Here is a 13,605-nt window from a genome sequence, read left to right on the forward strand (position 1 = left end):
GCCAATAATCTTACTTTTTTCGACTGCAAAATTATATTGAACTCTGGTATTCTTCCTTAACAATAATTACAAATGTTAGCAACTGAATATTGAACATGTTTGTTAAAAAGAGGCCCGTTTTCATATGTAAAATGCTTGTCTTTTTTATTTACACAAGTCCTAGACAGAACTGGATAGTGACTTAAGCACCTGAATTAGATAACTGTTGTACTACGTGCAAATTGTCCAATTTCCTCATAGTTTTGGATGGATTCACTTGGTCTAGAAAGCTGTAGAGTAAGTGATTCATTTTTCAAAGAGTTGGAGGAAGCAGGTATTAAAAGACTTAGCTTTTGGAACAATCTCTAGGATTTCCCCCAGACCCTTCAGCAGTGGAAACAGAAGGAGAGAGATTTCTGTGGGCGCAGTTCAGAGAAACAGACTAATTCAGGTTCTGTGAAGTCTCCTAGAGAGGACGCTTCTCTCCACTGCCTTCAGAGGAAGTGTAGGGAAATCAGACTGTCAAGACTCCACTTACTTATCCTTTGTGCTGCTGCAAGTGCTACTGATTGTCAACATTTTCATCGGCATCCAATATTTCATCCCATCTTTAGCCATTACCACAGTAAACATTTTGGCTCCAAGCAGAACCATGCAATGATGTGCATTAGTCTTCAACAGCAGATCATTGAACAGGCATGCCTTCAACAGGCATCATACAGCAATTGTGTCTTGATGTACTCTCACAGGTCAAGCTACTGTACTTGATATAGCACTGCATGAAAACTTTCTTTGTTGTTTAGAGCTTCTTATTATCATCTGCATATTTGTGTTCTGTCACAGTGACACCATGTTTTGCAAAATGCAGTCATCCATTTCCAAAATAACTTTTTCTCCCAAAGAATTTACAGTTTTACCTCAAACTAGTCACTGAAGCTGGGAAGAGATATTGTCTGAAAGCATTACTTACAAGATTTTTTTTAACAATACACTAGAAATTCAGTCAGAAAATCATACTGACAAAGGACAAAGCAAAGCAAAGCAAATTATAGAGAGGACAGAAGGGCACCTCGGGAGCAGACAGACAGGAATTGTCACTCAAGAAGGCTGCAGTGTTGTGGGGGTAAGAGGGTGAAGCCTAGTGTTCAGTGTGCTTGGATAAGTATATTTTGTAACATGCTGGATGCCACATCTTCTTTCTCATTTTTGTTTAAACAAAACAGAACAACATTGTGCATAGTGCACTAATCCACTGAATGTCTGTACAGTATGTACACATCTGTATACCCAAATGCCCACAACAAACCCTACTTGAAACAAGGGCTATTCCAGGCCGTGAATAATACTGACTGCCTGAGTCCTACTACACATTACAGTAGTGCTGTTTCTAATCAATTTCTGAATGGTGAAGTGTAATTAGCATTTTTTACAATGGCAAAGGAATTTAAGTGAAATTCTATTTAAAACAACATGGTCTGAGAAGGTCTGCAATGGCTTTTCAGCAATGAGAATGCCGTTTATCTGGGACTGTGTGTCTTCATTGTTCCACCATATTTAGCTAGGAACCACCATAACCCCATGTATAAACACAAGCACATGGTATCTCAAAAAGGCTACAGGCTGCTGTGCTGTTGCTGTTTATATACTTTGAAAATTGTGTTTTTCTACATGTCTCGAAAAGGTGATTTACTGCACCACAGCAGTATTTCTCATCCACAGATTTGATTAATAAAATATATTTGCCAAGAACCAGAAGGTTAGAGATGCCAATTCAGACACATGCAGGTCTCTGGAGAAACAGGCTGATAGCCTAGGAAAGCGTGTAAACCTAGCTCTGCAGAATAATAAGCACTGTCAGAAACTAACTTCTAAAAATTTCTGGGTAGGGATGGAATTACACTAAATTCTTTGCCTCAGCAGAAGCATTTACATGGATTGCTAAAGACATCGGTACATTCTCTTTGTTGAATTAGCTGTGCTGTGTGGCCTGTGGCACTTCTAGCTAATTGTTACCCTTTGGCTCGTTCTATCCGGATGGAGTGTGCTCTGCCATCGTGAAACTCGCCAGCTTCTGGTTTGATGGTGATTCTGTGGGGATCCCGTATCCCCGTGGAGATATGCACTTCTAGTCGGCCTCTGTTCAGGAACACTGCGTAGTAGGCCTGCAATGTATACATTGGTATGAGAAGGTAAGTTACATTTGGAAAGAAATGATTTCACTTAGTTTTACATTAGTGTGTATGTTTTATTTTCTTACTCCGTTTTTTAATTTGCTCACCGTAGACAAGATACCGTAGTTTCAGTTCTGCTGCTCCTACCACATTCAGACTCTGTTGTATTTTTGTAATGAGGAATGGGTAAATTGAGGTCATGCTGGAAAGCCTCATCAAAAGATTTAACTCTCTGCATACCTATTTGCAGGGAAGGATGGAGACTTCTAACCTACAGTTCTTCTGATTTTTGCTGTTACAAGGCCTGGTCTTAAACCCATCAAGCCCTCAATAGCATTGATCTCAGTGTGAGTTCTCCGCTTGGAAGGCTGGCAAATCACGCTGGTAGTTACTCTAGCAACCAATATCATGTTGTAGCAGATTTCAGGATCTAACCTCCAGTTACTATAGCAATGAGTGTCATGCTTACTTCTGTGACCTGAAGAGCTGGGTAATGACAAAGGAGCCCCTACCCTGAAGTTAATGTCATGCGGGTGAGCCATTATAATGTGCTGTCCCTGGAGTGTGTTCCTCCAGGTCACTGAGAGCTCTCTTCCAAAACAGGCAGGAAGGAGAATAATGAAATATAATTTCCCAGAAGTCCTGAACAAAGAAAGCACCAAAATATTCTGTTTATCTCTCTTGTAGTATGTCTGTGAGGTTTTTAATTAATTAAGATTTGAATAATTTCTAACAGCAATCACAGTTTTGCCAGTTAGTCACTTGGACTCTGTAAGTACTTCCTCTGAACAGACTGACTCTATCCTCGTCTTCAGAAAGGATTTGTACTGCAGATTTGTATTTTATGGGAGAGAAGGAGAGGTTGGAGCACTCTTAAGTCTTATATCCCACAGCAGTAATCCCAAACAAGAGGCTTATCTTGCACTGCTTTTTTGTCTCAGGGAAAACAGGATGATCCTCATTTATGTCTATATGAACAGGAATGAGAGACGTTTCAGAGCATTAATAGTGCTCTATTAGTCCTAGTGCTTCAGAGCATTAATAGTGCTCTAGTAGTCCTCAGAATGAGTGAGGAACAATATTGTCTAATATTTAGGTTTGATTGAAAAAACAACATGGAAGCATCTATATGATAGAAAAACAAATCTGTTGTTTAGCAACAAGCAATGGATGCCTTACGGTAAATCTTTAAGAGAAACAGTTACTCCAATGCAAAAAAACCAATTCTGAGCCTCTATCAGATTCTCCATCAGATAAAGGATAATATTAGAAATAATTTATTCCCTAGCACTGAAAGTATAAACATCTGACAGTGTCTTGAAACAAACCAAGTGGAAGAAGTTCAGTAAAATTATGGGTTTTCTTTATCTTTTGCTGGGTTCCTCGTACCTGTCCCGTCTGTCTGCGCTTTCTCCTCAGAGGGGCAGCTTTCCTCCCAGTGTACCTGCGCTTTCTCCGGGGGGGGACAACTGTGCCACTTGTGCCAAACAAGATGATCCCAGACTCATTCTTGGTGCTGAAGGAGAGGTTGATTTCCGTGCCCACGTCAAAGGAGACAGGCTGCAGCTCCACAAAACCTGGCTTGGGGAAGCTAACTGTATAAATGTTCTGTAGGAAGAGGAGGACAGGAAAGTGCATTAGTAGGATTAAAAGCAAGAGTATGAACATGCAGAAAGATTTCTTAACTAAAATAATAAACTATGTAAATGTAACTAGTGTGGAGAGATGGAAAGTAATAATAAACACTAAGCAATCTACTTCTCAAACTGTTGTGCAAACACTAATTTACCTGTTTACATCTGGCATCATTAGAGTATTTCTGGAATCCTGTCTTACAGGAAGGCAAAGTTCCAGTCTTATTTCAGTATATCCTCTTGGATTAAAAATAACTGCTCACAGGTGTTTTTTTATATGAATGTTTTCCATTGAGTTAATACAGTGGGATTTTACTTTGAAATCAATACAATAGATAACAACAGCCAATATGAACATAGACTAGATTCTATTATTTGTCAAATGTGCCCAGAAAATACTTTCCATTAATCAATCATTACTGCTTCATCGTTATTGCTTCACTAAGCACCACTGCTTTCTTTATGACTCAGGCTCATAAATGAAGCACATGTTGCGCATCACCCAACTCTTTGGACATTGGTAGCCATTAACACAATTTAAAGAGTAGAATATGTTATCAAATAATAAATCAGTGCATATTCCTGAAGTTTCTCTGTAATCACTGCCAATTCTTGTACTCTTCCAGCCAGGGAAGACCAGTCTATAGAAACAGTGACTTTTTATAAAATAACTCACCATTATTTCAGGTACAGTAGAACTGTTTTCAGGTATAGAGATAATAGATTATGCTAGATAAAATCATTGCTGATGATGTTCGCCCTTCTCTGAAATCTGAGGGCATTTAAAGAATTGGGTGTATATCTAGTCTTTATCTTTTGCTTTTACTTCACTTCTTTTTAATTATCCTATGTATCCTGCTTTGTACAATTAGGATATTTTATTTAATTCCCCAACAAAATGGTTAATCCAATTAGATTTCAAATTCTGAAACCTCAAGAGTTACAAAACAACGTGATAAACAAAGTTCTTTCTACGATTCATAGCAACAGAAGAAAATCAACACAACTATCCTTCTTTCCTATTCAGAAAAGAATCTACAATAAATGCAAACAAAGATGAACTTCTGTCAAAAATTTTTGCTGAACCCAAATTTGTGAGATTTAAAAGCATTTGAGCAATCTGCTTGTTTACAGTTTAGCTTTGTCACAAATCTGAAAACTTAAAAATGGCCATCTCATGACAGATCCATCTAGTCCAATAACCTGTCTGAGGGTCCTGTTGTTGTGTGGTTTTTGCTGTGATGAAGGCCAGGGATAGAAGTGACAAACACAGCAAAAGAGGGTACTCATCTTTATTTTGGCCTCGCCAGGTTCCAGTCACTGTTCAAAGGAAATTTTCAATGTTTTGGAGAAAAATGTTTGGAGAGCATCTCTTTAACAACAACTCATTTGGATTTGCTGTAGTGGTATCTGATACCACTCTAGATCATACATCTGCGTGCAAAACTATCTTAAATAGCATACATTTCCAGGGAAGAAATACAAAATATTTACTGGGAGACAAATGTCACTGGAAATATGTTTTTATATATGAAGACTCTTCTTTTTCATGGAAAATTACTATATTCTCTGAAAAACTTAGGATCAGATTCCTTGAATTTTAAAGCCTGTTAATTAGAAGCAGCAACAATTAAAAATAAATAGCCTTGAGTTGTAGTTAAAGTTAAAATAATGATACCAATTTTGCACATTCTTAGTGATCAGTAAGAAATGTGGCTTCCAGCTCAGTGGTAGCTCATAACAGCAAGTGCTCTACAGTTCCTATCCTAAAGGTGATTTTGTTTCAGTTACCCCCAAATATACTGTGATTTTAAAAAAAAGTAATTTAAATCCTTGGATTTTATGTGCATCAATTTTTTTAAGGTTTTTGCAATACTGTCAGTGCTTAATTTTATTCTCATTAATGTCAATAATTCCCACTTTAGTCAGCTGAAACAAAGCTAGACCATTGCTAAGCATTTCAGAAAATCCTACCCTTTAGAGAAAGGGATATCACAACTGTCCAGGGATGCTGTCCAAGGAGTTAGGATCTGGAAAACTGGAAAACTACTTGCTGATTAGACTCATTCATCTTTCTTTCTCTTAATAACCATTCTGATTTTTCAGGTTAGATCCCTGTGTGTGTCTGAATATGTCTTACACAATATGTTATGCCATAAAATCAGAAACAGAAAACATTTATACCCGTTAAGACCAAAATACATGGGAGTCAGACTAACCTCTAGCGTGCATCCTTTGGTTAAACCAACAAAATCAGGACTGCTCAATATATTATACGGTGTCCTTGAAATTTCAATCTCTTTGAGGCAACCTGTATATTTCTTTAAGTTCACTTCAGGCCTAAAAAAAAATGTAGAAGTACAATGTATTTTCAAAATATAGAGTTTAGGGAGAACACAGTCAGCCAGGCACACACAGATGCACAGATGCTTGATTGGTTGGGGTTTTTTTTGGTTTTTTTTTTTTTTTTTAAATACACACATACACTCAAATGAATACATCTTGCCTTCTACCACCTATCTGCACATATTGCACTCTGCCTTCCATCACTCAAAGGCATAACGGTAGATTCATGTCATGTCCAATTGACAACAGTCATCTTTTCCATTTTTTTGTTCTTTATTTTTTTTTTTTTTTTATTTTTTGGTAAAGGAGTGCTGTCACAATTGGTGTTTAAATGCAGTGAGGTATGAAATAAGTAAGTAGTTGTTCCTTAAGCAAAGCAGAAAGATGCAAGCTAGGAAATCATAAGGATAAGGAGAGACCTTAACTGGAAGACAGATGTTTCATTCATTCTTTTGCACGCTAGTTCCTAATGAAAGAGGAACTTTAGCAGCATACAAACATTTTGGATGAAGTCTTTGCCAAAGACTGAAAAAAATTTTCATTTGATTTTTTTTTTTTTAATACTTTAGGAATTCCTTATGTTCAGGTGGACTGACATTTGTTTTCTATGTATTTTATATTCCTAGTATCTTTCCTATGAAAACTGCTCCATATTTTCTTGTGACACAGCAATATATTTGACTTTCTCGGGCAGTTAAAGAAAACGAAACACTTTGGGTTGTAACAGAATCTCACTATCCATCCAAGACAGGAGAATATTGTAATAGAATTGCAAAGTTCCATGGTTTGGCTCATCAGCTCATTGCTAGAAGAAATGAGAAAACCCCTGAAGGTGACACCAAATCTAGCATGCTTGAATGCAAAAATATGATTTTCCAAGCCTGAGAACACCAGAGTGAGACCATAACTGTTGGCAACATCTGAACCAGACTTGCAAGAAGAAAAGCCTTATAAAGTCACTTCAGAAAAAAAAGATGCCATTCATACCATGGAGAGTAAATCCAAAAAGAAAAAAAGCACTAGTTGATTCACTCACAATATTACCCATGAGTGCTTAGTAGAATATCGGAATAGTATGAACAGCTCAAAGAAAGAAAAATGAATTTGGAAAATAAATAAGAGTTATTTGTGGGGAGAAGAAAAAAACCCCACACACTTCAGCTCCCTGGAAGGAAAGAAAAGATTTTAAAGAATATTAATTACAAAATAAAACCATTTTGCACAGATACTGTTCAGCTGCATGTTTTGGTACTGAAAGCCATTCTTTGCATTATAGCCATATATATATAGCAAGCGCGATGTATTCTCTGGCAAATTAGCATCCCCTGCATAAGTTAAAGTAAGCTTCTGGTTTACTAAAATAATCCATATTCTGCTTTATTTACAGGCATGTAGTTATGGTCACCTTTCATTTTTGATTTTTTTACTTCCTAGCTCTTCCCCAGTTCTTTCATAGACTCATCTTCCCAGCAGCAGAACAGTTTTGCCGTGTCATTATCAGCAGTGCACATAGGCTCCTGTCTTTGCCATCCAGAAACCATCGATGTTCCTACCCCCTTCGTGCCCTGCCCAGTTACAGACGGCCCTCATGCTGTCCTGTTACAAGCAGTTGCTGTTATCTTGTAATTCCCAACCTGTATGAACTCTACATCCTTGCAAACATTGAACGCTTGCTTGATGTTTTCTTAAGACTTCCTTTTTCCCTTGTTCCCTTCCAAAACGTAGAAAACAAGGTCTAAGTTCATTCAGATCTTGCATAAATTCTTGACCTTGTTTTTTTGTTGCCAAACTAGGATCAGTTTCAAGGGAACACAAGCAGAGATTTCTGGAGCTTGGGAGGAAATAGTCTTTCTCAGGATTGGGGCGGGGGGGGGCGGGGGTGAAGTTGCATTTTGCTAATTCAAGCCAAGAATTACGCTGCAAAACATAGTGAAGTTCAGTCCATATCTGAACATATCAAAGCAAAACTAACGGACTCAAATAGTTGCAAACTGCAAATGCAGTCAGAAATAGGGGACCTCCCCTATCCTCCCCCCATCCTCCTCTTTCTAAACTCAGAAGTGGCAAATTTCACAAAACTCTGCACCTCGCTTTCGTACCCTCCTCAGTAACTACTTCACTGCCTTGGAGCACAGCGCTCCTCGCCTGACCCGGGACTACGTCGCTCTTACAGCCTGGAGGTCAGAAACAAACTCGGCAATACAGCTTGCCGTAGCTTTGCTTCCGAGCCATTCCAATGTCCTAAACAAACGCAGCTGAAGTAAGCAGCTGTGCGAAGAAAAGAAAAGTTGTTTGTGTAGGTGTGTGCACAGCATGTAAGATGACAGTGTTAAGCTCTTGGGAGCAGCTTTGCTTGTTGCAGCAGGAGCAACTCGCTGAATTAACAGCCTTAGCGTAACAGCTGGTATAAATACTGCCCACACGCTGCTTCTGCGTTGCCGCCTGTGCTTTCAAGCTGCACTTACTAGACACATGCAAGTCATGCAAGTAATCTGATTATTTTTACCTTGCTTTCATACTAGGGTGAGAGAGAAAGACAAAAAAACAAAAATCAAAATTACATTAATTGTAGCAAATGATACTTATTAGCAAGGTTCAAAATATTTCACAGTGAAGCAGATATACATCATTTACAAACAACACATTATAGATGGTGAGATTCTATATACACTATCAAGCTATAATAATTAACAGGGTTACTCTGCAAACAGCTACCTGAAAATGTAATATATTAGAGGGCTTTTATAATTTGTTGCTATACTTTGTCACGAGTAAAAGCAAACCATGTAAAAGAATTGGCAGAACTGATACAACCGGATAATTACAAAGTCACGGGTACCTCAGTGTCTGTTGTTTGCAGTAGCTCAGCTTTGCCCTAATCCCCCTTTCACTATTTTTGATTCTAATTTACCGTAACATTCATCTTGCCCCAGTGACTGATGAATCATAGCTGTAGGCAAAATGGTTACCACAGGTCCAAGTAGCTGTGGTACACTGATTTTCTAAGCGACCACAAAGGATTTGCTGGAAGATAATTGCTCTCGACATTTTGTTATGCACTAGTGTGATTTCACAATTACATAATATAGTGTTATATTTCATGAGTAAAATAGGTCTTAGATCTTTTTATTGCTGGGTGATTTGACATCAGAGGTCAGTTATTAACCTAATAAATTAACAAATATGTCCTTTCTTTTAGTTGCAGAACAGCCTGTGGACTAATCACAACAGTTCCTTGTGCACAAGACCACTTCAAAGCTGTCATTATGCCATATAGCTAAAGCTGACATGGATTAATTGTCTTGTTTCTGTGTTGCTCATCTGTTCATTGTAGCACAGAATTCTCTTGTTCTTGTCATTGCAAAACTGCTCAATATTCATTTAAATGACAAGTAAGTTTTTTGGTCTGTTTAAAACGATGTAATGCAGTCACTAAATTCAAGTATCTGTTATCCCATTTATTTAGTTTATTGAAGCTTAACTTTATTATCAAGAATAATATGTGATATTTAAAAAAAATGAGAATTTTATTTGACTAAGAAATTCAGGATCAGGCTTCTGAAGGGAAAAGGTTGCCATATTTCATTCTACTTACATTAAATATATCAAGAGTATTGTGTCATACTTTAATTCCTGAATACAGGAGGAATTTAATCTAAGGAGACCAGGAACTTATGTCTACAAATAATTTTAAATTATATTTGAACACAAAATTTTTATATGTATTGAAAGTACACTGACGCTGATTGTGCAGACATGCACACCCATTTAACAGTTATCCTGTGAGGAGTAGTCTGTAGTTCAGTTTTTCTACTCATGCACAACGTAAACACTTGTGCTTAACTTTGTGGAGGTATGGAGCCATTTCTGTAAGTCTGGAGTCACAAATTCTATTCATCAAATAAAAAGTACTTAAATAGATAAAGTCAGCTACATCATAGTTCTGCACAGCATCAGAAAGCTGTACTGCACCATTACCACAATTTCCATTCCATTTGTGTAATGTGAGCTGCATGAAATACATTGAAATACACAACATATGTAAATAAAGCATTGGTCTGCTGTGGCAATGCTGGGTATGCTGGGAGCTCACCATTCACTTATTGCAAGTGAACTTGAGAAAGAGGTACAGAGAATAAGATTACACTGCATTTACATCCCCTTACCAAAGGTAAAGAAATTGGTCTGAGCCACATTACCTTAGATTTCTCAGTGTTGGCAATCCCCCAAAATATATTTTCTCATGCCCTTTTAAGTTGAGCCCAAAGTGGCTGCCTGTAGAAGTTGTTGCTATGGTCTCTTCTTCGTTGGTGTCTATGTCTACAATTGATATGTTGGCTGGAAGAGATTTGAGATTAGTTTCAAAATATCAGACATGAACAATGATGTCCTACTGTAAGAAACAGAAATATACGGAGGGTTAGCAGGAGAGGCAAGGAGGGTTGTATTTTGCAATAAAGACACTGGATTTCCAAATTGTCAAGTATGGGCAGAGGAAAAGACCCGCACTTTCTTCTGTTTCCATAACAACCTGAAAAGCTATAGCAATTCTGTATGCTTTATTTTTATATGTTTTCTAAACCTGTTTCAATTTGGTATGTTCTTTGTGTCAGTGTAATCTGGAGCTAACACTTCAGGACAAATTCAAAACAGAAGAGATCATTTTAAATCTAATTTGTGATTTCAGTCCAAAGGTTGTCACATGAGCAGGATTTTTTTACTGTAGGAGTTTGTTAAGCATTGTCATTATATGCCTTAGAGATTGGTGATCAGCCACTCTAAACTATTTTCAAACCAAAGCAGTCCGTTGCTGTCAAGCCTAATCTCAATCTGGAGTCAGTGATGTGCTACATACAACCATCCCATGTAAATGTTTGTTCCATGTGTATTTTTAATGTATGCATTAATACAGAATATAAAGTTCAATGAGAGAGACAAGACACACTGAGAAATACTGAGCAGCTCCCAGGGAAGAAGGGGATATTCTACCATAGGGATGCAAGGAAAGGGTTCTTTCCTTCTTTCTTCCTTCCATTTTTTTTTCCTTCAGACAGTTCAATGCAAGAGATTGCTTCTAATCTACACCCCAGCCCCCATCTACCTACCTAAGGAATGAAATGAACCTTTATTTTAATTAAAAAAGTGACCAGCCTGATTTCTGGTTAAAGATGGAATAGAGTGAGTTTGGAGATGAAAGACCTGTCAACGTCTTAGGAGATTTCAAAGGGAGGACTGGCTAGAAGAGGTAATGTATACTCTGTGGAGAGGAAGGAGGGATGGGAGGATGGGAGGAAGAGCACGATAGCCAGCATTCTTTGTGATCTTATCAAATGCCACCACTTCACATTTTGCACCAGTAACAGGCTAAAGAATTAGTAGAACTTTTGAAGATGTTCCCAGTTGTTTCCCTGCAGATTCAGATCATGACACTCTGCATATCATTAGAGAATATAAAATAGTTGTTGTGTGTGTCTAGTGAGATACTGTACTATCCGTACTGAAGTCACTGCCTTTTTAAGTGCTTTGGGATACGCTGAGCATGAGAGGACTGTACAGCATCAAAGCTGTTGCTGTCCTAACAAAAATCACACAGGTTTGTTTTATGGTTTTGAACAACATGAAGGAACTGATGAAAAAGCTTCCTTCCTCACTCAGAAGCATTTCAGAATGTAATTTATGCAACTGTAAAGCAGAATTATGCCTGAAAGTTAAGCTTTCTGTTCATAAAAGGCCTGTTTGACAGTGCAGTCACTCACATGCAACTCAACATACCTGTAAGCTAAGCAAAAGAAGTTGCTAAATCACTAGAACTTTATAATTCTAGCAGTTTTGCACACCACCTTCCCCATGATGAGATGGTTAGCTGTACTGCACAGGTAACTGGGAAAGTCACGGTGTTGACACCACAGGAACTCACCTTGCTTTTGAATTCTTGACAGGGTGAAAGATTTCCATTTGCCATCATTATGATTTTGGTTGCTGGTAACAGAAGCTGTACCTGAACCCAGATCGTAGCTGACTTTTATACGCCCACCACTGAGTTCTACACTCATGAAATCCTTCTGTTAATGAAAAGGATTAGATACACAAATTATGATTCTCGTTCATTCTGGTAAGAGGCATATGACATTAAATGAACACTTGCTTTTCCTGGGTGACAATAGACAACTTTATTCAAGCTTTTTAAAAAATCTACTTAGGTATTTACTGCCCAGGACTGTAATGTACAATAGTCTGCTGCCAACAAGTCCTTTTTTCCCCTTTTCTTCTCCTTTGGATTGCTAACTTAGTTGGCATTTTGCTGTTTAGATGGGATATCTGTACTTCTATTTTCTTAGATTGAAGACAGAAATACATATTACAATTACCTGAAACTAATACTCAGCTTTGAGTATATGTCTGTACTACAGTTAGTGCATTTACTCCATACCTCAGCTAGATTTAAACTTGCAAGGTAGAAAACAAGAATAGTAAAGATGGTAAAACGGTCTTGTTTCACCAGGGTTTCCAGAGAGTAATCATCTGTACTGACGGAGCAACAGAGAGCTATGAACTGTTATTCTCAGCAACCACTGACACCAATATCTAAGCAGTAACAGGAGATGGCTGACTGGAGCAATGGTGTACACTGCAGTATCTACAGAAGAAGAGCTGGCAGGATACAAAGAGCAAAACAAATAGCCAGGGAACTGGATAGCATGAAAGACATTAATTAAGTACTGGTGGAACTATGACCCGGGACATGAACATACCAGAGAAATTTTAAGTTTAATTATCATTTTGCTCATGGCCACTTCCACCTGTGCTCAGATCTAGGGGGAATGAAAATACTTTACCACGTGCTGAATACTTATGCAAAACTGTGATAATAATGTTATGCATATGAACATAAATTTATATGGAGAAGAAAAGAGTAAAATTTAACAAACTCAGTATTCTAGATGCTTATGCATGTCTATCCATGCATCACTAGAAAGAGCATCCTCAAAGTTTTTATACAATGGGACAATATCTTAAGAGACAAATTGTATCAGGGACCAGTTGCCTTCCAGTTCCCAGTGTTTTTCAGAAGTTCAGGTAAATGATTTTTTCTAGAAAACTACATAAATTGATAATAATTATACAAAATAATTATACCAAATAATCTAAAATAATTACATTAATTATACTTTCAATATTCAATTATAAAAACTAATTAGAAAAACTACGTAAGTACTTCATTATCATAATAAAATGTTATCTTTTACTATAGTCAGTCAGGAGGAGCACCCTCCTCCTTGATAATTCCAGCAATTCTGATATTTTTTCCTAAAGTATGGGAATCTGAAATAAGACTGATTTACACACAGTTTTTGTAAAATAGTGAGTGCTCAGTAATTCTTCAAGACGTCAGTGAGAACTGCTGTACATAATTTCTGGCCCATATGAAAAGGCTCAGGAAAGGACTCTGTTCCCATACAGGCGTACAAATCAAT

The 13,605-nt window shown here is 37.6% G+C and overlaps 1 protein-coding gene across 5 annotated transcripts in view; it reads right to left on the reverse strand.

Annotated features, from left to right (window-relative positions):
• The window catches only part of LAMA2 (laminin subunit alpha 2), a 373,593-nt gene that overhangs the window by 19,790 nt on the left and 340,198 nt on the right, over nt 1-13,605 (reverse strand). For all 5 annotated transcript variants that reach the window (XM_087775778.1, XM_087775777.1, XM_087775776.1 and 2 more), the window contains 5 exons: nt 12,048-12,192; nt 10,330-10,468; nt 6,004-6,124; nt 3,540-3,758; nt 1,993-2,141 (listed from right to left, as the gene is read on the reverse strand). In XM_087775778.1, coding sequence (XP_087631904.1) covers nt 1,993-2,141; nt 3,540-3,758; nt 6,004-6,124; nt 10,330-10,468; nt 12,048-12,192 — 773 coding nt within the window. The remainder of the gene's footprint in view (nt 1-1,992; nt 2,142-3,539; nt 3,759-6,003; nt 6,125-10,329; nt 10,469-12,047; nt 12,193-13,605) is intronic.

Source organism: Nipponia nippon, unplaced genomic scaffold (assembly GCF_047370975.1).
Source record: "Nipponia nippon isolate SJK-2023a ecotype South Korea unplaced genomic scaffold, ASM4737097v1 scaffold_4, whole genome shotgun sequence".
Lineage (NCBI taxonomy): Eukaryota > Metazoa > Chordata > Aves > Pelecaniformes > Threskiornithidae > Nipponia > Nipponia nippon.